The sequence below is a fragment of the Filicampus tigris genome, chromosome 12 (genome assembly GCF_054856515.1).
Source record: "Filicampus tigris isolate MCC_2025a chromosome 12, RoL_Ftig_1.0, whole genome shotgun sequence".
NCBI classification, from domain to species: domain Eukaryota; kingdom Metazoa; phylum Chordata; class Actinopteri; order Syngnathiformes; family Syngnathidae; genus Filicampus; species Filicampus tigris.
Window position 1 is genome coordinate 19,278,708 of NC_141228.1, and position 23,942 is coordinate 19,302,649.

A 23,942-nucleotide genomic window follows, 5' to 3' on the forward strand; every position below is an offset into this window, starting at 1 on the left:
GACTACAGATCAAACATGGTTTATTTTCCTGAAATGCAAGTTTTATTTTTAAAAAAATGTGTTGTGCGTGTGGAGACCTTTGCTTTTCCTTTCTGCTTCCAGCAAACACTTCCCTCTCAGCTGACAGCTTTGGCGTCTGATTCTTGGTATGTTTTTATTCTATTTAATCGGAAAGTAGGCCAACAAGCATTAAGGAAAAAAAAAAAAGAAAAAGAAAAAGAAAAAGAAAGAAACCCTCACATCCACCACAGCAGCAGCGGAGGCGTTTGGTCCCGATCGTGTTGGAGCTTGATACGGACCACTGTTGTCATTGGGAGAAGTGCTGTTTTTGAGCGGCCCCTCCTCCTCCTCCCTGGCCGGGCCCCCCGGGCTCTAGAGCCGCCTCGCACGCTTTTCAGTCCGGCCCGGGAGAGGAATGCGCGGGGATGCCGAGCACCGCCGACTGTAGGACACCTACGAAACCTCGACTATAGCACCGTTATGGACAGCCATGACCCGTATGTCCATTTAAGTAAGTACGCTTCCTCGTATTCGACTTTTAAAGCCGTCGCGGAGAAAGAGAGCGACAGATAGGAAGGGCGCTTTGCTGGAGGAGTGTTCCCCGGCCATGGCGTCCTCTCTCTAGGCTTTCACCACACTCAGCCTCGGTCCTAGTGCCCCGGAGCTCCCGTGTCTCGATGCGATTATATTTGTGTTGTAAATAAAGTCAGGTGATCGTGCCGGTCAGGAAAGGTCAGAGCTTGGCATTTTAATTGCTCTTATGTAATTTATGACTCTGCTAAACTGTTTGAAACTTAATTTACTGCGCGGAGCGTAGAGGGCTTTTACGTGAAAACAGACATCAGAAACGGCCGGGTTTGTTGTCACACACAAACTTGTGGCACAAAAGTGGCACCCCAACTACAGCCCCCCCCCCCCCCCCCGCCCCCCTCCTCCACGCAACGCGGGTCATCTTAGAGGGCATCCATCCCACGGACAGCGTGATGTCATTTTGCTAAGTAAAGCTTCACTCCTGCTCTGACTCGACGACTTTGCCCTTGAACCAGCTGATGGCTTTCTTTTTTTTCTTACCCCTTTGCCCTTCTATTAGCAGAATTGTTTATGTGACAGCTTTACAGCCCTGTGGAGTTGGGCAACACGTGGGTCACTGTGGGCCAAAGGAGATGGGTTTTGTGTGTTCAGTTCACTGAATTAACAAGTTGAATTTGCACACCAGCGATTTTGTTCTCTTGGTTCATGTGCTACAGAACCACAACATGTGTTTTTATTGTGCATGAGCATCTTACCTTGTTAACTCTTTTTTTTTTGGCAGAACTTTAAATGCTATATAACCAATTTTATCAATCATATTGTCTTGGTAAATAGTTGTTTGTGTCACTTTTTTTTTGCAGTTTATCCATCTCTGTTTGTGTACGTAGTCTCAGACATGACATGAGCAAGAAAAAAAACAATCATAGCTCAGCTTCATAGAACAGGTGAGCCGTGATTGGTTGTTACCTGAGTCCCGAGCGACCGTGATGTCATTTTCAGTTGACAGGAAGTGGCTAAAGATGGCTAAAAATGGGTGGATTTTACTGCTTAATTCATATTTCACAAATGCAATATTATTCAAAATGTCATGTTTAGACTAGTGGAGTCTTGTGGATCTTTTTGTATTGTGCAGCTCTACCTAATGTTTTCTTGTCATGTGCGAGCTATACCAATGAAGAATCAATCGCTGCAGTGCCTTTTTATTTATTGGAAAGTAGGGCAAGTGTAGCGAAAGATATTCACGTGGCATTAAATAATAACTCAAAAGCCGCCTTTGAGCATAAACAGCATCAATATGCTATCAGTGAAATCTCATCACCATTCACACAGGCTGGTAATTGTTTCCATAACCAGTGTACCCCCAAGGGGAATGGAAGAGACATCTGGATAGGACAACTTGTAAGGAAAGCCTATAGCTGTCAACCGGATATGGAATATTTAGGCCCTGTGGCATCCCAAATGGTCCGATTTATTTTTAGTTTCATCATCAGAACTTCTATCATCTTAAATGCAATAAAAGTCAAATGCACTTTTCTGGATTTCTGTTGCAGTTTCATGGTTCTTGTGTGTTGTTGTAAATCCAGCTGTAGAATATGCAGAGTTCCTTTGTCCCAGCATGCAAAATGTTCTTTTACACGCTTCTCCAATCCGCAAACACCGCTGGTCTGATTTTATTATTGTATTTTTTTGCACGAGACTAATTTAAAATGAATGATTAGTCATCTGGAACGTCATCTTCCAAGCCCTTTCATATCATTAAAAAGGATGGTACAATTTATATTACCCCTTCAACATATGTTTCTTGGATCTAAATTATGTATTGCCAGGGCCATACATGTGGTTTATTTCTTGGATAGATGCTTCAAATTGATAAACCCATCCTAATTTAGCACAACGTGTATCATAGATGAAACAAAACTGTCTTGTGATCAGATTGCTTGGAGGTCCACTCATCTTTTCTCAGACATCTGTTTCAGTCTGCTTGTTCAAGGCCCGCCCCTCGCTTTGCAGAAGAATAAGCATTTCGTCTTTCTCAGCACTTTTTTTTTTTTTTTTTTTTTTTTTTCTCTTTCAAAATTTCCCATCTTGACGAGCATCCCCCCCCGGCTGCCTTTGATGCTGAGAACTTATTTAAGAAGTCGTTACAGGGGACGGCAAGTGAAAAGGGAGAACTATAAAAGAGGAAGAATCCCAGGGCGGGCTGGAGAAAGCAGTCCCCCCGTTTGATGTGAACAACCGTGACTTTTGCTTGGGGTTCACGCTCGGACTCGACACTCATCTCCAGCCGCACGTTCATATATAAGTTCCTACTTGCGACCGTAGCCAACATATAGCTCACTGCCTGGGACCCGACCGCGACCACGTCGTCATGTGACCGAAAGAATGTGGCCGTTGCCGTGAGTCTGGAAAGCCGTGGCACCTTTAAAAACCTGCTCGCTGACTGCCAAGCCCAGCACAGTTCCCCACCCACTCCCACAGAGATAAATAAACCACACAGGTAGAGGGTGTGGCTCTTGGCGGGTTTACTCAAGGATTCTCGCTACTTGAGACCGAACGCATTAGCACACAATACATGCAGTAGTATTGAGTGCGTGTTGCTCCGTGTCAGTGGAAAAAGGCTGCTTGACTGGATTGTGTGCGCGCGTATGTGTGTGTGCGGGCGCATGTGCTTACTGCGAGAACAGAGTTGAGGGAAAAGAAGGGGGCGCAGGGAAGCCATTCTCGGGGCTAATTGTCAGTAATTAGTCATTAGCGAAGAAGGTCAAACCGTTGATTTCATTCCAGATTTAATCAAGCAGAGGACCTTGGAAAGGTTGCAACGGTGTTTGCTTGTGAGGTGCATTTGGAAATGTCTTCATTAATTGTGCAATAACTGCATGCAGTCCACGCAAACTACCGCCGTCCCTTTCGGCGTTTGCTTGTTTTGAGTGCACTATTGACTGCCTCAGAGTTGTTTGCGCATTTTGAAACTATTTTCTTTCCCCGTAGGAAATAATGGAAATATAAATAAGCATTTTCAGCGTCAAACTGCCCCGATCATAAAAACGTTATTAACTCTACGGGCAATGCTCTAAGTCACATTTTTAACATTCTTAGCTGTCATGTAAGAAATAATTCACCTCTAAAACATGAACACTTACTAGTTAATGATGAAGGTGTAATGAACATTTGTCAGGGCCGCATGCACATAAATTTAAGGATTGCAAGGGCCACTTTAAAAAACGTCGTCAGCTTTAGTTTATTCAACACTCTAAAATCAGTCAAGCAAGCAATTACATATAGTTTATATTTTCTACTTATTTAAAACTGTTTTAACACAGCTTTCTGTTAAAGGTGATGGGGTAAATTGTTTAGGATTATTTCAGATTTTCCGGGTGGCCAACGACCCCACTAGACTAGATCCATGCATGCCATCTCCACATTTGGAACCAAAACAAGAGCAAACTGCAGTAAGATATTTTGAACCAATTTATTATTAGTAGTGGCACCTATATTTTTGACACCCTCCTTTCTCACTCTGCCCACCTCCATCTTTTCTTTTTTAACTTGCCTTGTGGACCATGTCAAACGTCAATTTTAGTAAATGCCGCGGGCCACTGAAAAATGGATGAAGGGCCACAAATTGCCCCCGGGCCGTAGTTTGGACACCCACACTTTAAGTGGAAAATTACCATGCACAACAACCTGAAGGCAGTACAGTTAAAGCTTTATCACTTGCTGAAACAATTTTTTTCAAGTTTTTCCACTGAAGCGAATTTTGTTGATGCTGAGAAACTTGTCATTGATAGCATAATTTGTACTTGACTTTATTCTGAGACACCCTGGCTTGTAAATACCTTTTGAATACTATGATACTGTGATATCAAAGTACAGTGTACAGTGACTCTGAGAACAAATGATTTTTTTTTTCTTTTAAGGATGTACCCACAAATCCCTTTTAAAGCTTTTGTTCAAGGTGATCAGAGTGTGCGCCAAATTTAGCGCTGGGGGTTAATTCACTGTGTTTTATGTGGGCCATGACATTCTATTATAACACAGAATGCATTTAAGGATTATTTCTGCTTCGCCCGCTGGGATTTGTTAAGTCTTGAAATGGTAGCTTGTGTGTCTCCTCCTCGTTTTCTCGTCTTGCATCGGAGCTTGTCGAGTCTCTTTTGCCAGTCTGCCGCCTCCGAGTGGATCTGATTACTGCTGGTGGCCCTCATCCAAGCGCTGTATGGACATTTGACGCAGGTGCGCGGCAATCTGTTGAGTTATGTGTGCTCTAAGCAGTGCATGTACAGGGCTTTGCTTAGCACCCCTCCGATGCTAATGTTTATTTATAAGGCTGGAAGGGCATCAGGTGAATTTTTGATATGGTGACAGAAGGTATTAAAAAAGCAGCTGCACACTTCTGTTAGTGACAGCCGGTATTCTCTGGTGATTAGAATTAATAAGTGTCTTGTAAACTTTTTAAACCACGTTTTGCATAGAAAAGTCAGTTTGGAAATACAGTGGTGGCTTGAGATAGGAGTGGCCTGACTTTTTGACTGCAGATGTGAGCCCTGCGCGCTAGCAGTGAACTCGCTTCACACAGCAAGCAGTAGTTTGGCCATTTATTGCCACTGCTAATTGAAGTTTATTGTCAAATCCAACAAAGACAATTACACAACACGTTGTGTATTGAAATCAACCATACAACTTTGTCTTGGAATCTATTAGCTTAATGCTAAAATAGCAGCACAATGCCCATTGAAAAAAAAATGAGGCAAAAATGGTTTAGCTTCTTTTCATTCTATTTAATTTTGTCATTATTGTATGTTTTTCTAAAATACAATATTATACTGCTATTATTATTATTTTTTTTTTGGGGGGGGCGGGGACAGATTAGTGGCAATCGTTGCAATGTGTATTTTGAGTGACAAGCCTGGTCACGGAACAAACTCGTATCTGAAGGCAACACTGTACTTTCGAAGCCCTTTTCTGTGTCCTTGGCTTCTTGTACCAAGGTTCAGATTAAACTTGCATTCCCCTCATGGGTTTTGCGCTTTATTTAAGTTCCCTTAGGCTTTGCCATGTATTGTTCTTCTTTGCCTTTAAGGTATATTTTGGGCCTGTGTTTGCATCTGGCTTTTCGCTTTGCTGTCTGTTTACTTGACGACCGTCCAGCATTCTAACAAGACAATTCCTGACTTCCTGGAATGCTATACATGTGAAACGCTTGCGCTAAGGCTACGGACACATGCATATTAATAACCACAAGCACACGGAGGGGCAGTTGACCATATCACAACTGGCTCATTTTTCTTCATGACATCAAAGCGAATTACAGATGTTTTGAGGAAAGTAGAACACTGATGTGAAAATTCGTCAGCCGAGGGCCTCTTCTTGTCACTTTCTTTTTTCAGCATTGGCCATTTGCCAAATGTTTCCAGAACATGAATAAGCCATAGGGCAGTGGTTCACAAATTACACCAAGTAGCACCCCCAAAAACGTGCCTAAATACAAGTTTAAAAACAAACGTCTCCTTCCTGAATGGATTTGTATTCTACTTAAAGGTTAAATACAGTGGTACCTCTACTTACGAAATTGGTTCTGGAAGAAATTTCTTAATTAGAAAATTTTGTAAGTAGAGACGTGTTTTCCATGTAAATGCCCTAATCCGTTCCAAGGCCCCCAATATTCAGACATAAATGTTTTATAAAGCATAGAAATGCATCAAAACATGTAACAAATACAAACATGTTACAATTAGATTATTGCACAATAGATTAGAGTTGTGCATAATGTACAAAAACAAAGAATAGAGTATCAAGAATAAAAATGATTCTGGTTTACCTTTTAATTGCTGTCCTCATCGCTTTTTGCCCTCTTTGGTTCATGTTCTCTCCCAGAAGTGGTTTTTGCCTGGCGTTTTGTAAACAACTGATTTAATAACGTGGCGACTGTCGATTCATTAACGGTCATATTCTTTATCGAGATCAACCATCCCTTTTTCATACCTTTCTATTATTTATCTCTTGCTTTGTTTGTATGGACCAAAAAAAAAAGATTTTCTCCTTTTTTCTTTTCCTCCTTTCTTTCATGTAAAACTATCGGAACACCTCATGGCCCGAGGGGCGAATGACGAGGACGCTGCATAGACATATCTATCACATATATATCTATCTAACTGTCTTTCGACACACATAGACACATACGGTAGAGGTCCCTCTTAGCCAATGGGATGCCAGGAAGATGCTAGATAATAGCCAATGGCAGAGCAGCTATGAGTATGATGCGTTCAGGAAACTCTGGAGCTGCGAGTAGCAGCCCATACTTTTACCTTTCGTATCCTGAAATTTATTTCGTAACATGAGGCAATATTTTCCTGTTGATGCGTTTCGTAACTTGAAAATTTCGTATGAAGAGACGTTCGTATGTAGAGGTACCACTGTACAACCGAACTGTACTTTGACAATAATTCTTTCGCGTACCGCCAGAGGGAACCTGTGTACCTCTGGTGGCGAATGGTAAACCTTCAGTCTTGTATATTTACTGCCGGGGGATACTGACTATACACACATGGTGGAAGGTTTTATGACCCTTTGCAACATACACGGAACCTGGCATAAAACACGCACCGATTACTGTTTTCAGCGAAAACCGCACAGAAGTTGTTAACAGTGGCAATCCAAGATGGCTGCCCTCTGGCCTCAGCCGTGAGAGGCCACTGTGAGTCCAGGTTATTTTTAGATGCCCGTGGCCTATACCCCAAAAATGCATCTTTCCTGGAAGCCATTATTATACAGAACAGCTCGGGGTCGTTATTTTGATTCCCAAGCGAGGATGTGACGCTTCAGATGAGCCCGCCGCATGTCCGTCGGCTGAGAGGAGCCCCGGACGCCTGCTAGCTCGCAAGCTAGCTGGTGGCTGTTGGAAAGCCCTGTGACGACCCGGTGGGAGATATTCCAGCCACCGGAGGCTTTAAGTGGACATATTTTCACGGCTCAAATATGTAGGCATGTGTACTGTGGATGTAAGAAACATGCTAGTCAAAGTAGGATCCCTTTTTCAGTGTATCGTGCGTGGTTTCACGCATTCAATAGACATACCCAAGGAATTTTAGAGAGAAGACAGTGGCTTGATTTTATGTGAATTTGAAGCCTCACCCTGTGCGATTGTCATTAACTCATTCTATCCCAATGATATATTTAGATGTCATTTCACAATTGGTCGGAAAAAGTCTGGGACTGAATGAGTTAATGCTTCCTGGTTCACGTTTCTCCTTGTCGCTGTCGTCCCAATATTTTCTGCGTTGTAAATCCCCAAAATCTCAACTAGCCAACCAATGAAAATCTCAACCACAGTCGACTTCTAGTCCTCCACAGTTACGTTTTTTGTATCCTTGGCGTATTTTGTGACCATTTATTATGGAAATGCAAAAATATACATACCTAATAGATCCAAACAGCACTGCTTTGTGTAAACGGGTCATCTGATTCTTTTTTTTTTTGGGGGCTGTCTTAACGGCCTCTGGCTATGGAAACTGTCCACCATGTACTCATGTCTGATCCCTTTTAAGAAGCTGTAATGGGAAACTACCGGTTATACTGTAAGTGTGATCCGTCCCATCCTTGCTCCTGACAGCTTTAGTGTCCTGCCCCGCCTTCCCATTTCCCCCCATTTAATGCTATGTCAGACACCCTGCACTATAACAGGTGTCCCCGCACAGTTTTAGGCACAGCCTGAGGTATAGTGAGACACAAGTTGAGTTGAGTTGAGCTGAAGAGCTGATTTGTGTCATCAGTCGGACAGCAAACAGTTCCTATGGGATTGATCTCTCGGGAAGGATAATCTGGCTAATCTTGTAACCGGGGTTGATGGACTCCTCCTCTTTTTGCTCTCCACTGATACCCCCACTCCCCCTTCCGCCTCCTCCTCCTTTTCACCATTCCTAAAAAGTAGCACGGATCCGGAGTTTCCGCCTCATTTTTAGTTTGTCAAGCGCTCCATCACTCAAGTCGGAGGCCTGGGACGGCGACTGGCGTCCTGCCAGCTCGCACCCGAAGGCATGTGGCAACCTGCGGCATCACCTGCAGCTGGAGGTGGCGCCGGGAGGGAGCTGGGTTATGGCCACTGTGAGTAGTCGACTCGGGGCATCCTTTTAGGGAATAGTGGGAAGCAGATCACGGTCAGTTGTGTGTTTCATTTATTTTTTTGCTCTGGGTTTTTCCCACGCATAGTTAGACTCGCTAACGGATGCATTATGGTAATACCTCTAATCCCCGGACGCTCTTTATAAAACTCATCTTCCCAGGGTAGAAACTCTGAGCGCAAATAATGTGTGCTGCTTCTTTGCATTGGGTTTTTCCATTGTGGATTACACAGAAAACTAGAGGATATTTGTCTTTTATAGAGCCCCGAACCATATTTGGTAACTTCAAGACGATAATAGATACCGTATCTTGTAGATGGAAATGATCATAATAATGAAATGCCTAAATATTATATTTGAATTGAAAAGTAAATTACAATAAATAAATAAATTATAAAAATATATGAAGTATCTTGTAGATAGAAATGATCATAATAATGAAATGCCTAAATATTATGTTTGCATTGAAAAGTAAATTACAATAAATAAATAAATTATAAAAATATATTAAGTATATGCTACACATAAACAGTATATGTATATTTTTATTCGTATTATTTCAAGGCCAAACTTTTTTTTATTAATTCCTGAGTGGCATGCACATCTGCCTCACCGTTGTGGTTGGGGGTCCCAATCCGGGCTCCGGCCTCCCTTTTTGAAGCCTGCATGTTCTCCCCGTACTTATACAGTATGGATTTTCACCGTATATTTTTCACCGTATACTCCGACTTCCTTCCACGTTCCAAAAACATGTATCCTAACTTGAATGTGAGCGTAAATGCGTGTTTGTCTGACCAGTTCAGGGTGTGCAATGCCTCTCGGCCAAAATCAGCTAGAGTAGACCTGGTCACCTGGATGTCTAAGTCAAATTCTCACTTGTGGTGTCAATTTCGGGGAACCCCCTGCCCCCAACACGTGTCGCTTCGTCCTTCACTATCTGTTTGTCTCTCCACACGCTTCCCTTCCTTTTGGCCCTTTCCATCCTGCTTTCCCCTCCTTGTTCGCATCTGCTGTCCGTCAACTAGCATCCTTCCGTCAGCGCTTACTCTGGTTTTCTGCTTTCCTCCTTCCTCTGTTTGAAGAGATGTGTTGGGAGGTGTTGACGTAAGTTCGCTCGCACACATACTGTACCCGGCCAATTATCGGGCATCTGTGCTTGTCTGTGCATTGAGCTGATTGTGCCATTGTGTTGATGTCAGTTTTTCCTGTAATATGCTCTAGGCTAATTTTGTCGATATGTCCTATCATTTTAATTAATGACAGAGTAATACATTTGTGATTTTTTTTTTTTTTTGTGGTTCTTGTGTGTGTGTATTAAGATAGCGATTGAATATGATTTCGGGGTGTTAGTGAGGATAGACGTGTCGGAAAATGGATGGATGAATTTTGGAGATACAAGGATTCTGCCCAACTACAACGTTATAGTAGATTAGTAAATATCCACATAACCAAACTGTTACCACAACATTAGAATAATATGACTAATTAGGCATGTAGTCTAGCTGCCAGTGCCAGCTAATCGCTTAATTGTAACCCTGTTCAAACAGTGAAACGAAAGCACTGAGAAGGCTTTAAGTTCCACAACAACAAGCGCCAGTATTTACCGGCACAGGACATGAATGGAACGTCACATGCTATTAAATAGCTCACAGTCTAATGAGGTTTGCGACATAAGGACGTGTGTGACTGCGCATAACAACTGTTTTTGGAAAACTGTGAATGTTGCTCGGATACTTTTACAATGTCGCTGGAAATCACATGCACGTCACTTGTTCAAGAGTCATGTCATTAGCTTGTTCCAACTAATGACACTTGGACTAAATTCCTGCGTTGCACCACAATCTAATGCTGCCATTACAAGGCGGAGTTGGTGTGGTTCATGATTGTTTTTATGTGGAGGAGTCAACGTGTAAACTCACCACGGGCTAATTTATTTCAGTTTGTTCACTTTGCTTTCAGCACCTCAGGCTTTATTTGTGACAAGTTTTTTATTTTTTTTTTTGTTCATTAATATCAAATTCAGCAGTTTCCTCTAGGTCACGCGGTTCAGAGGTCAGGTCACCCTCGGTATGTGTTTGTTTGAAAGTGAGTGTGCGTGTGTCTGTGTGTTTGGTGCCTTGTCTTTATGTATCATCATTATATTGATGTATTGTATTACTTCCTACCTTATGTACAGTATTACGCTAAACTTTATTTCTGCACGTTTCATGACTACACGCCAAGGTATAGTAGTTTTGGATTTTTCATTATATTTAGTTTTTATTCCGTACAGTTAGTATTAATTTGATTTTAGAACGGGTTTGTAAGTTTTTATTTTTTATTTTTCTTTGGGGGGGGGGGAGTATGCTTTATCTTAGTATGCTTTATCTTAGTTTTTGTGTTTTTGTGTGGAGTGCTTGTAAAGTGTAAGGGGGAAAAATCACCAGGTATTGTGTATTGAAGTAAAGTAAACTACAATTCCTAAATGATGTTCACTCTAAAAACAGTTGGGCCAAAAGTAACCCACATTGGGTCAAAAACGGCCACTACTTGGGTCCATTTGACCCGACTTTCTGGGTTGGACAACAAAAAAGGGGTTGTTTTGAGAGTGTGTTGTGCAAAAAAAAAAAAAACTGAAGAAAAAAAGAAAATTTGGTCAAATTGTCACATTGGGTTATTCTTTTACACAACTTTTTCAGTGTTAAACCATATTTCTTCTGTACAGTAATAAATACATTCTGAATTAAACTCAAAAGTTCACATATGAAATTAATTGGCAAAAATGAAAATGAAGGATATTTCGCTAGTTAGTTTTGGTTAGTTTTACAAACAGAAAATTTTGTTTCAGTTTCAATTATATATTTTCTAAAGGCACTTTGATTTTTATTGTATGGCATTAATGAAAATGTCTTTGTTATTTTGTTGATTTTCATTAATTCAATAACCTTGCTGCACACACTCACACATTTGGATTATTTAAACAGAAAAAGTCAAGATAACACTTTTAAAATACGTTGATGACGTAAACATGGGACAGTTACAAATGCAGAAAAGTAATAGTGACAGAAATAGTCATCTCACAGAAAAGCCTCACGGGCTGCTTCGGCAGATCAGCCTGAGTGAGCTGATTTGCGCTGTTTGTGTTTTAAACTTTTTATCAAGTTTTTATCTCAGCCCTGGCCTCTACATCGATCCGCTGCCTCTGTGTAAAAAGCTTCACCCTAGCAAGTCTGCCTACGTAGATGGGAGGCCGCGGCTGCAACTTTGGGTATTTGGGGGACAATTTTCAAGTGATTCTACTTCATTTGTCCATTATTGCACCAAACAGAAACAGAAAAAAAAATGGTTTGCTGTTGTAGAAAATGGAGCAGAGGTCAGGTCGTTCATCTTCTTTTCAGGGAAAGTTTGTGTGTTCACTCGAGAGTTCACCACGGGGCAGAATTTTGGGGTCAAAGGAGTTCACTGGTGCAAGTTGTTTGTGTTAACTTATTACAGCCGCTTGGTTTGAGGAAAAACGAATTTCTCATACAGTATATCACAGAAATGAGACTCAAGTGCTGTACTTTTCCCCGATAATTTCCAACAGAATTGTTTTATTGTGGCTTTTGAACTTAGTCAGAAAATATACAGTAGTAGTCGTTTACCCTCAGAGAAGCTGTCAAATGCATAGTATACGTGTGATACAGGTGATTCATTTATTTTGATGTATTTAACCTTGATTTATCTAGGTTACAAATTCTCACTCGCAAGTTTGACAAAGCAAAATAAAAGCAAATCCAAATACATAGACAACCGTGTGACATAGTTCCATCATTCATTTACACTACATCATGCTTCATTTTGTCTTCTGTCGACTAAAAATGACATCACAACTGCTCACAACGACCAATCACGGCTGAGCTGTTTTCTGAATCTGAGCCGTGATTGGTCGTTGTGAGCAGTTGCGATGTCATTTTCAGTCGACAGAAGACAAAATGGCTGCCCCCAGAGATGGCTAAAAACGAGTGGATAAACACTTATTCCACAAATGCAAGATTTATCAGAATGCTCTGTTTCAACTAGTGGGCTTGCATCGAACATGTTCTTTGAAAAAAAAAAATGTTTATGTTGACTTCCACTTTAAGGATTCTGTCAAACAAGTAGACTTGATTGTTGATTATCACGCCATGAGGTTGTTCTGTCGCAAGTACTTTATAGATGTGGTTAAGTTACACACCTTCTTTAGGCACTCTCGCCTCTGGACCGTAATGTTCTTCTATAGACAAGAAAGAAATAGGAGTTCAGAATATTGAAAGAGAGATGTTCCCGTCCCCCAGAATACCATTATAAAAATAAAAAATTAAAAAAAAGTACATTTATATATCCAGCCATCTGTTTTATGTTTAGTCTGTCTATCGATCTATCTGCACACAACAGGGGCTTCTCAATTGTCGGTCGGCTGTTCTTTGCCAGACTGAGAGATTACATGTGTGTGCTAGTGGGATCATGTTAGCTTTTGGGGGGAAAAAAAAAAAAAAAAAAAGCAGATTCCGCGCGGGACGTTGCCCCCGCCATCCATCAATCTGTCCATCCCTCTTTCGCTGTCTGCCTCCATCCCCTCCTCCTCCTCCCGCTTCTCTTTGGCCTCCCACCTTCTTGACAGCTGGCCTGCTGAGCTGCACATACTTACCCAGGGATAAGAGGATTTAGTGACACAATTGATCAGGCATCAACCTCATTTAGCAAAGAAATTAATGTTTATCGCGGGCTGCGGTTCCGTGCTCGTGCGCACGGGGCCGGGCGATCGGTGTATTTTCCTCGTTGTTGCAGCTCGCAGTTAGGAGACTTATTCATTACAGTACATGTCCGCTCAAGGTAACGAGCTCTGCAGACTGTCTGCCTGATTACTTTAGGGTTCATTCTGCTCTCTGTCTTTTGGTCGATGACGGATATGCACACGCACACACACACACACACCGCGGTCGGGGTGTGCAAACACACCCAGACGGGCACGAATAGAGTCATGGAGCCAACAGGTATCGAACAGATGGAAGTTTAAGATGCGTCTTCGTAAGAGCTAATCTGGTATTTATTAAGGCATGTGTTGTTTTGGAGTCGATCTGTCGCTACCATCCTGTCGCCGAGCCCACTCCCACGCTGTTCTCCGGAGAGGAGATATTATTAGTTAGTGGGCCGCAGGCTTATTGAATTACACCACAGTGGAGTGCTCCATCCAGCTAGCAGTGTAATTAACAGTGAGGGATTTAGCGGGTTTTGAACGGGGGGTGTTCCGTTAAACCTGTTGATCACCACATCAGGTGTGCAGGTCTTGCCTCTTCTCCCCACACATAAGTTCTCTTCTAGGGGTGGAACAAAAGACGGTTTAAATCTGGAAATTGGTTTTGATTTAAAAGATGTGAGTCCATCAACTTGGAATTGTTCCAAGTTTAAAATATGTATCGATACGTATTGAATCGTCTTTATATGTAAAGTGTATATATGGATGTATATTAGGGCTTCACAATATATCGAAAAAATATCCTCATCGCGATAATGTGTGTGTATATATATTAGGGCTGTCAAAGTTAAACTATTAACTATGGAGATTAATTGAAATTTTATAATGCACGAAAAAAAAAAATTAACTCCGTTAGCTCAGTTTTATATACTTCCTGTTGCAGCTGACCTCTGCTCACTGTGCAGCCGAATTTAGAGGAGAGTCACAGTCATAAAGACGGACCTTTACGTCTATTATTGCAAACTTTGCAAAGCCAAATTCAAATACCATATTAGTTGTACATTTTTGGTTGATCAACAGTTGTATTTTACAGGAAAAGAATCATGTTCAAGGATCAAAGAAAGCTATTAGAACAGTTTTTGAATCGGAATATACTTTAACTTTTTTTTTACATTAATTCCCAAATTTTACTCAAGTAAATATCTGTTCCAAGCTTTGTAAAAAATTGTATTTGAAAAAATGCGATTAATTGCGATCAATTATGGAAAATTCTTCGATTAATTAGTTTAAAAAATGTAATCGCTTGACAGCACTAATATATATATATATATATATATATATATATATATATATATATATATATATATATATATATATATATATATATATATAAACCTCTCTGGAACATAAAGCACACACGGAGCCTTACAATGTTCAGAGACGTTGTACGTAATCATCATTTGAGATGGTTATTTTATCTTGTCATTTTGTTTACACATTTTAAGCAGTTAATGTTCTGCTATTTGAAGTGTAACTCTTATTCCTTTGTGTGTCATCCAGTGAGTTGTACTTCCCCTGGTTGCAGGCCTTTCCGGGAATGATCCATGTAAGCGAGGCCTGCAAATAGGCCCTCCTTTGAACATGGGTCAGGAGTTTGGCAAGAGTTGACCTTTGGTTTGCGGGTAACGGTTGGCCTTCGCTGCTCCCGTCTGTTTGCTTTCAAATAGATGCTTGCGTCCTCACAGCAATATATTGGTTTGGCCTGAGTCCATCAGACAAGAATCAATGGAACAGATCTGGAGTGGATGGTTTCATAAGATCAGTTTATGTCCTCAATGTTTGATAATACTCTTTTGTGAGATGTGTGATGGATGACGACTGGAGAGTAAGATGCTTCTTTGTATGAAGGAGATGGAACAATCCCTTGAGGTGGTTCATTTGAGGTGCCAAGCACCTTCAAGCATTGTTTGAATGGCTTAGTGTGAGTAGGCCCTCAGATCTGCGTTTGTATCTTTTTTTCAGGAAATGCTGGGGAACCTTGAATAATTAAATTTTGTCTTTTCCCTGAAATGTCCACACCCACGTCCACCAATGGTTGGATGTTTAATCTGTGTCATGTGGGTCGAGTTAGAATGCACACCGTTGGTCTGTGCGTTCCCTGGGTGCATATACATTTCACTTTACTGTAATGACGAGAGAACTTGTACAGGTTAAATGACTTAATAATAGGTCTGGGTCCATATAGAATGGCATCAAGGTCCACGCCCGGATTGTTGGGCTTTTGGTCGGAATTTCAGGATGAACCAAAAAAAAACACTGTAATCTGTTCAAGTGAACTTTTTTCTTTTTTTTTTCGAACTTTTGAATGCTCATGTCCAACTGATCAAGGTTTCAGTGCTTTTTAGATAGTGTGGTCTTCTGCTCTGTACTTCACAACAGGTGTTCGATCGAAGAACGGATCAATACGTTTCCTGGTTCAGTTGGAATTTGGCATTAAAACAATCCTCGTCATCATGCTGAGATCAAGATGACACCCAACGAATGATCAACCAAATTCGACAGGATGTTCTGAGAGGGAAGTGGCCACTGAGCTTAGAGTGTGACCGAGTGTCATCTGAATGTTGCAACAGACATGCGGGGAGACTGGAAGAGACACAGAAAGACATAGAAGTCCACATACTCGGAAATGTGTTGGACATTTTGTGGACCAAACCCTTGTTGTGGATTTTGGCATTTGGCTCTTTGTTAGAGATAGCAAGTTGTGTTACTGGAACATTGAACAGTTGGAACATGAGCGTTCCAAAGTTATAGAAGGTCAAATTATGATCAATCGGTTTATCGTGGTTATAGTGTATTTTACTGTAGCTTATTGTGAGCAGTGTATATCGGCACTTTTCCATGAGCGGTTCCAGACTCACCTGGCCCTCACCTCTGCTGCTTCTCCATAACAACAGGCGACAATAATGCAACGTCGTCGCCGATGATGTCATTTAGGTTGTTTTTTTTCAGTCAGAGTATAATTTTTGGTCAAAAATCACTAGTGGAAGGAATGCTTTCTTCTCCTGTGGACATCTCGCAACAGTTTACAAAAGCATAGTTGGGCGAGGGCTCTCTCGCTGTCACATGAGGGTATTGCCAGCCAGGGGAAAATGCTCTCCCTCGGTGTGCTTGCCGCTGGAACAGCCAGGTAACATTTACACAACTTGGCCAAACAGGGAAAGCTGTCCTCGTTCTGGGCCCACCACCGCAGCTGGTTCTGCATGGCGGAAAATTTGGGGTTGTCTACAAGTAATCGCATACTTATAATTTACAAGCTCACCAGCTCACCTTTCATTTTGAAAGCCGAAAAGATGTTCAAAATCCTGCTCGAGTACCCCCCCCCCCCCCCCCCCGTCTTTTTCTGGCTCTCGAAAACTTACCAAAGCTGCTAATTCAGAATTAGAGAGCAATTGAAATCAATTAGTGACAGACTACTTCCATTCAGCACACTCATCTGTTGCTGGAGGCTGCTCTCTCTCTTCCCCAAGCCCGAAACTCTCGATTAGCGACTTGTCAACGTTGTAAATAACATTTTAGAGTAGCAAGTGGCCAAGTCGACGAGTCGTTACAACCTTGAGTATATGCAGCCACCCGTTGGGATCGGGGCTGACTTCATGACTGTCATTCTGAAAACTGGACCGAAGAGGCACTTTTCAAATCCACACACTCTTCTATAGGAGGATATTGACGCATGTGAGAGCGTGTTCCCAAATTTTTGTCCGAGCTCTCGACAGGCCAATGCTGTTTCTCCGACTCAGCGCTTCCCTAATAGACTACATCTTCACAAGGCCCGATGAGAATTTGTCATGCATTTATCACAGCGTGGAATGACAGAAGACAGAACAGTACACTGAGTGCCCATTCATTATATAATCCTTTTCCTTTAATGACTGCACTCGGGCTCGCATCAAATTACAGCGTGCCTTTTGTTGCATTGTTCGAGCTTGTATGTGCGTCGGAGGCATTCTGTTGTATCCAGTCTAAGAAAGGGAAGTCCCAATGCACATTTGCCTTCCCGGGATCACTTATGGCATACTTGGAGAACGTGGGAGCTGGTCAGTGAGGCAGTCGCTTCTGTACTAAACAGGAAGTTGCGCCACATCTGTTCTTTAGCATACAGTGAGGGAGTGAACGGCTACTTGGCTGATTTCAGGCCTCCAACTTTCACAATTCTTTGACATATCCCATAAGCCAAATTTAGGAGGACTACTTTATTGCAGATGGTGCATAATACTGTTATATTAAGATACAAAGTTGCAGGGATAGTGAAAGTGCGCAAGAGTACATTGTTGAGGTGTCAAACAGAAGTCAGCAGTCTTTTACGGAACTGATACAAAGCACACTCCTGGTGATCATATTTTCTGCTGCAATCACAAATATTTTCATAGTTAATTGCCAAACTATTGAGAGCTATTTCCTGAAAATGCTATTAATTTGTTCCGGCCTACCCCCAAAAAACATTTTTGCAATGTGTTTTCTAAATAATTCATGAAAAATAATAAAAATATAGTAGTAACATAATTTAAAAGAATGTAAACATCGTGACTGTTTTAGATATTATTATGTCGGGGAGGAGCTAAGTTTAGCCTGGGTTGTTAGTGGAAGTAATAGTGTCTTTGCCGCATGTGTACGTATACCTATCCTTCCAGTGCATTTATTTGTAATGTTAATGTAAGATGATAAACGATTAATATAGGCAATTCTAGACATTTTTTGGTGTGTGTGTCAATTGCAGATTTTTCGCTATTTGCGGCAAATTGTGAATGACTAAATTACTGCATTACAGCGAGAGTGTTTAAAATCACCAGTCAGAATCTAATAACTGTCCTGTCATTTGACCAAGCTTGCATGCTGTCACACTCACATGACATTTATATCACATGCCTCATCATTAGTAACATTTCAACCCCCCCCCAAAAAAAAAAAAAAAAGTTTTTCATTTGAGTCACAGACCTTAGCCCTGAGAGGAGTGCATCTGTGCACGGCACATGGCAACCCTTATCTACGACATTAATGCCGGGTGCTCCGTTGAATTCACGTGTCTGAATTTGTCGCAATTGAAGTTGGTGACAAACAAATGGCCTCACAGCTATGGAGCATGCATGAAATTACACACAGTTCGTCCCGTTACCCTGTTGACTGACACATTTCCTAAGTAGGTCATCTATGCAAATGCCAGCCTGTCAGTTCACATCAATAGATCCAAAGCAAGGTCAGCACTACGGCACCAAAGTCAGGAAGGCCTCACTCAGTTTAGTGTTGATAAGAATATAGTTTCATGCAGCGTTTGGGTTTACAGTCATTTTTGCTGTGAACGCAGCAAAAATGACAAATGTGCTTTCGGAATACGAAAAATGTATATGTTCGAAAAGATAAAACAAGCGAAACAAAAAGGACTATTATGGAGTGACCTCAAGAACCGAAACAAACCAAAAGAGGTGCATGTCATATGTTGTTTTTAAAAAAAATATATGACTTATATTTCTAGGTCTAATTGTAGGGTGGATATGGATTTTTTGAGGCCAATGCAGATTCCGATATTCGTCAGAGTAAAAATTCCGATAAGTGGTTAATTGGACGATTAATTAAAAAAAGAAAAACTTATTTTTTGCTCCCTTAACGCTTACAACAAATATGTGGATTACAGGTAGAACATTTGACTGTTTTACAATATTTCTCCTTTTGTATTTGTTTAACTTTATAGCAGACAAAAGAATCAGACGTTTTTTTTTTCTTCTGTTGCACTACTGTGTCAAAACAATAGCTACAAATATTTCTTTGGAGTCGCACATTCATCGACGCTATCAGCACATTTTCGCACAATAATCACAACCCTTTACACGCACACTTGATCTCTGCTTAGCCATGTGTTGATCACAAACGCATCCCTCTGTTAGTGGCTAGCGAGCTAAGCTAAGCTAGAACGCATTCTCATGCCAACTTGCCTTTACACTCCTCCCCGCAACCTTTGTGAGGATAAGCGGTGGAGAAGATGAATGGAATGGACAAAACATGGGATACATTGTTACATATTTGTTCCACTGGCGCAGCGGGAAAATCTTTCCCCTGAATCAGCACTTTCACTAGTGATATGTAATCCATTCACATACACCAATTCATGTTTTTTTGGGGTTTTGTTTTATTGCACTTGACTTTGATTCACATAGTCTTGTGTCACGCCCTCATCGAACACTCCTTCCTCTTGCAGATTCGAGTGGGCCAATGAGCACGGCCCATTCCCACCCCCACGCCCCGCCGATGGGCGGCATGGTGGGCCACCCGTCGGTCATCAGCACCTCCAGGCACTTGCCGTCGCCCATGTCCACCATGGGCTCGCACATGAACGGCCTGGCCTCACCTTACTCCGTCATCACCTCGTCTATGGGCACGCCTGCCGTATCGCTGCCGTCCACGCCCAACTTGAACTTCGGACCGCTCGGAAGTCCGCAGGTGAGGGGAAACCGCCTACGATTACATGCTCGTGTTATAAGACATGGAATAGACTTTTATGTTATTGTTGCGGAAATAATGAAAAGCTGCTTTGCAGATATGTCGAGCCACATGTTTTTAAATATCAAAAACGGACATACATCAACTAAAACAGCCAATCTGTAGACAACAAGTCATGTTTGTGCATTATCCAGTATATGACCATCACGGCGTATACGTACGGGTTTCTTTCTCTAACATGTCATTATGTTACCATCTGTGTTACCATTTGCTTTTTATTCCCGGAATCTGACATTTTAAAGGGTTGTATCTGTTGGACTTACCTTAACCGTCCTCTAGCTCACGGGTGTCAAACTCATTTTTGTCGCGGGCCACATCGTAGTTCCGATTTCACTCGGAGGGCCGTTACGACTGTTAACCCGTGTAAATGTATGATCGCCTTATACACAACTAATTCATGGATCACTAGTTTTAAATCAGAAGCCAGTAAATAGTTTGTTCAGCAATTTTTTATTGTATTTTATAGGAAGGATTGGAAACGAATGCTTGAAATTTCAAATATATTGTTTTATTTGTCTTTGCGGGCCATATAAAATGATTCCACGGGCCGAATCTGGCCCCCGGGCCTTGAGTTTGACACATGTGCTCTACATCATTCTCACCGTGTACTGACCTTTAAACTTGCCGCCCTCTAGGTCATCCCTGTGTCTGTTGTCATGTGAGTGGACTTATGCTGAAGTCCTACCATTAGCCCTTTAATGAAGTACTGCACGAAAGAGTGAGAGAGCAAAAGAGAGAGTGAGAGGCACAGGCAAAAAGAGCAGCTTTTATGATTGCGTATTTTCTTATGCTCTATTTACCTCTGTGGCGCCAGCCTTTGTGTCTTTCTATCGTCCAGTCTTCTAATAGTTTCCCATGCTCCATACATGGTTGTTTTCAATGTTTGCAGCACTTTTTTTTTTTCGGTATGTACAGTATATGTACGCTACGGTGTATCTGAGGTGTGTCAGAAAAGTTACAGGACTGGTGTCACAAAAAACATGGTGCCTTGAAATTGCGAGCAAAAAGAGGTACAAAGTACTGTTTGGTGGCAAATAACTCACTTGATAATAAGCCTGGTAGATGTGAACAATTTTTCAAAAAAGAGGCACAAGAGGTTTATTGACACTCCTAGGCAAAGTTAACTGTCAAAGCAAACATGGCAAAAAGACGATTACATAGAATATTTAAAACAACCGCATAGCTTTTCCTTAATGAAGTCAGGTTAGCTTAACGCTAACAAACAAAGCAAAAAAAAAAAACAGACGGGCTAACAAATAATATTTTTGGTATCACGGTGGCACATTGAGCTGCCTTTTGTATGAAATGCGTGATAAAAAAAACATAGCTGCCTTGCCTTTAATCAACAGGCATATATTCTTCATCCTTTGTGAAATATGACGTGAATATTACTGCAGTTTTCTGAGTCCGGTGAAAGTCTTCTAACGGGGGTGTGTCTATGTCTATATAATACTGCCCCAGGTGGCCAAAGCGCACACACACCAGAAGGAGCAATGTCGACTGAACTGAAGCAAAATATGTGGCAAAAATGGTTTAATTCTTCATTGTCATTACATGGTGATTTTATAAAGTGCAATATTATATAGTGTTATTGTCCTTATTGAAAAACACTTTACAAAAATTGTTTTCATTTTTTTTTGGGCGCGGGGGGGTTGGCTTTAATGGATTAATGGCATTTTCGTTCATTTCATTGGGGAAAGATGATTTGAAATACAACCATCTGGCACTCATCGAAGGGGGAAACTCATAGTTTGTAGTTATGTATTGAAATATATGAAGTATATCTTTTGTGACACCAGTTCAGGAGCTTTTCTGACACACTTCATATATATATATATATATATATATATATATATATGTATATATATATATAAAATAAAATAATAGCAGCATTCCCCAAGATTGCCCTCCATTATTCTGTCTGGCATAATGGACTATGACAGCGAGCTAATGGGGGTTCAACGACCACAGAAAGTTGTTGAACGTCCGCAAACATCCCACAGAGGCCAGCGCTGCAGACAATACACTCCACATACAGTACAGACTGTATAGATCCATGCCTGTAGGGACACTCAGGGTTAATACCAAGTCATTTGGTCGTCGTGCCATATGGAATACTGAACATCCTACTTTGTTCTCTGGTCAACTGAAGTTCATGACCACAAGTCCAATATTGTCCCTGGTCCATTGTGGCTCTAGCTCCCAGCTAGTGCAGGACTTATTAATCCATTTTGACCGAATAAATAACAAACATCAACTAATGTACCGCAGAGGAGGGCTGAATGTTTCTAGGAAAGGATTGAATTGCGATTTCCCTGACAGATATCTGGATTTTCATTCAATTCATAATTTTCGTCAAATCAAGCTTCAATGTATTTATATTTGGTATGTACAGTAACTTTTACAAACATTATAGAAAATTGCATCATACCATCAAAACATTAAACGCCGTTACTCTAATAAAGCACGGACACTAAAGAGGTTGTGTGAGGGTGGCGGTCCTTTTATAAGGTTTTTAAAATGGGGAAGACCTAGTAGAGCTTGGCATCTTTTGAATTTTGTACTATTATACTTTTTTTTTCTCCATTTTTTTGTTAGAGACTTAATTGCTTCAACCAGTGACTGAGGACTTAGCGATAGGGCCTGAAATTCACATCATGGTATTAATTGAATCCCTTCACAGTAATGGTGAGTGTAAAAATCATCATTCTTAATGGAAGTATTTTCAAATGTGAAAAATATTTATATATTTAAATATTTACTGTTGAAAGGGTCAGAAAGTATCATTTTTATTCCTCTCTGTGCATCTTTTCTTTCAAATTTTGCGTTTTCATGTATACATCTCTGCTTTTTCTTTTATGCAATGAAATCAATTTAACATTAAAAAAAAAACAGCTAAGTCCCTTAGCAACGCTAAATTGATCCCTAAAAAAGATTTGATGACACTTATTGTGTAGATCTCAAAACTCAGTACTCTGTGGTGCAAAATAGTGCACATAAACACAAATAACATTGCTGATATTATAAATATTTAATCTACTTTTGGCCACGAGCTCGTCGTCATGGGTGACGTAATCTGTAACCTATTCATTTCCAGTTTTAGAGCGACTGCTAACTATGTAGCCGTTGTCTTATTTTATCTCTAGATACCTAGTAATGGTCATGATTTCTGTTCATAGCTGGTTGCTATCCGTACTAACACAGTTCTAGCCAGACTTGTGTGAAAAGTGTGCTATATACCAAAAGCACTTATTCTGGCCTTTCCCGACTCTGCATTTCACATTAGCAATTAGCATTAGCTTCGCCATCTTCTCATGTTCTCTCTTGCTCAGTGTTGCTTGCTTAATTCGTTTAATTCATTAATTTAATTAGTCATTTCATCATTTTTCACTCATTCACTGCCATTGACAAATTTACATGTCCTTTCATAGTCCAGCCATTCAATTCCAGGAATTTTTTTTTTTTAATTTTCAAACGGCAGTGAATGAGTTAATTATTCAAATCTGTTTGTGGTGTTATTGACATCTGGAGACTCTAACATTTACTCCAGAGAAGGAGACGTTCACCCCTCCGCGTCTTTATTTAGCCATAATCCCAGAATTATTGTCCATTGGAACTTTGATCTTAAAATCGCATGGTCAAGTTGAATTTCTCACTATTAGTTTCATTACTCTAAGCTACTAGAACAGTGGAGATGCATATTCATATTCATGCGCATTCTGCTGTATATTCTTCACAGCATGTATTTTATAAAGAATGTATGATGCATCAATAATCTAATACATGATGCTTGTCTCCGTTAGAAGCTTGTTGTTATACTTGTTGTCCGGAGCTAAATGGACATCCGAGCAGCCGTTTAGAGTCCCATTGTGTTCACGGGTGAAATTAATTATGAGTGAAATGTGTGGACGAGTGCGCCAAAAAGCACTAGCTGCTAAAGGAGCCGCGGTGGATGCTCAAGTGTCTGCCTTGGGGGCGCATGTAGACGGCGAGCGAGCTATACGGGAAGCCGACAGAAAAGAATCCCACACGTGCTCGTTTTAGCCTGA

The 23,942-nt window shown here is 41.0% G+C and overlaps 1 protein-coding gene across 3 annotated transcripts in view; it reads left to right on the top strand.

The window, feature by feature from the left end:
- The first annotated feature begins 265 nt into the window (after positions 1-265).
- The window catches only part of rxrgb (retinoid X receptor, gamma b), a 29,909-nt gene continuing 6,232 nt past the window's right edge, over positions 266-23,942 (top strand). Inside the window, exons 1-2 of one of the 3 annotated variants that reach the window (XM_086047256.1) lie at positions 266-511; positions 19,592-19,833. In XM_086047256.1, coding sequence (XP_085903382.1) covers positions 481-511; positions 19,592-19,833 — 273 coding nt within the window. In that variant the 5' untranslated portion in view covers positions 266-480. Of the gene's footprint in view, positions 512-4,591; positions 4,765-8,425; positions 8,632-19,591; positions 19,834-23,942 lie in introns of those variants that run through there. The other 2 variants (XM_086047257.1, XM_086047254.1) reach the window with 2 other exon arrangements.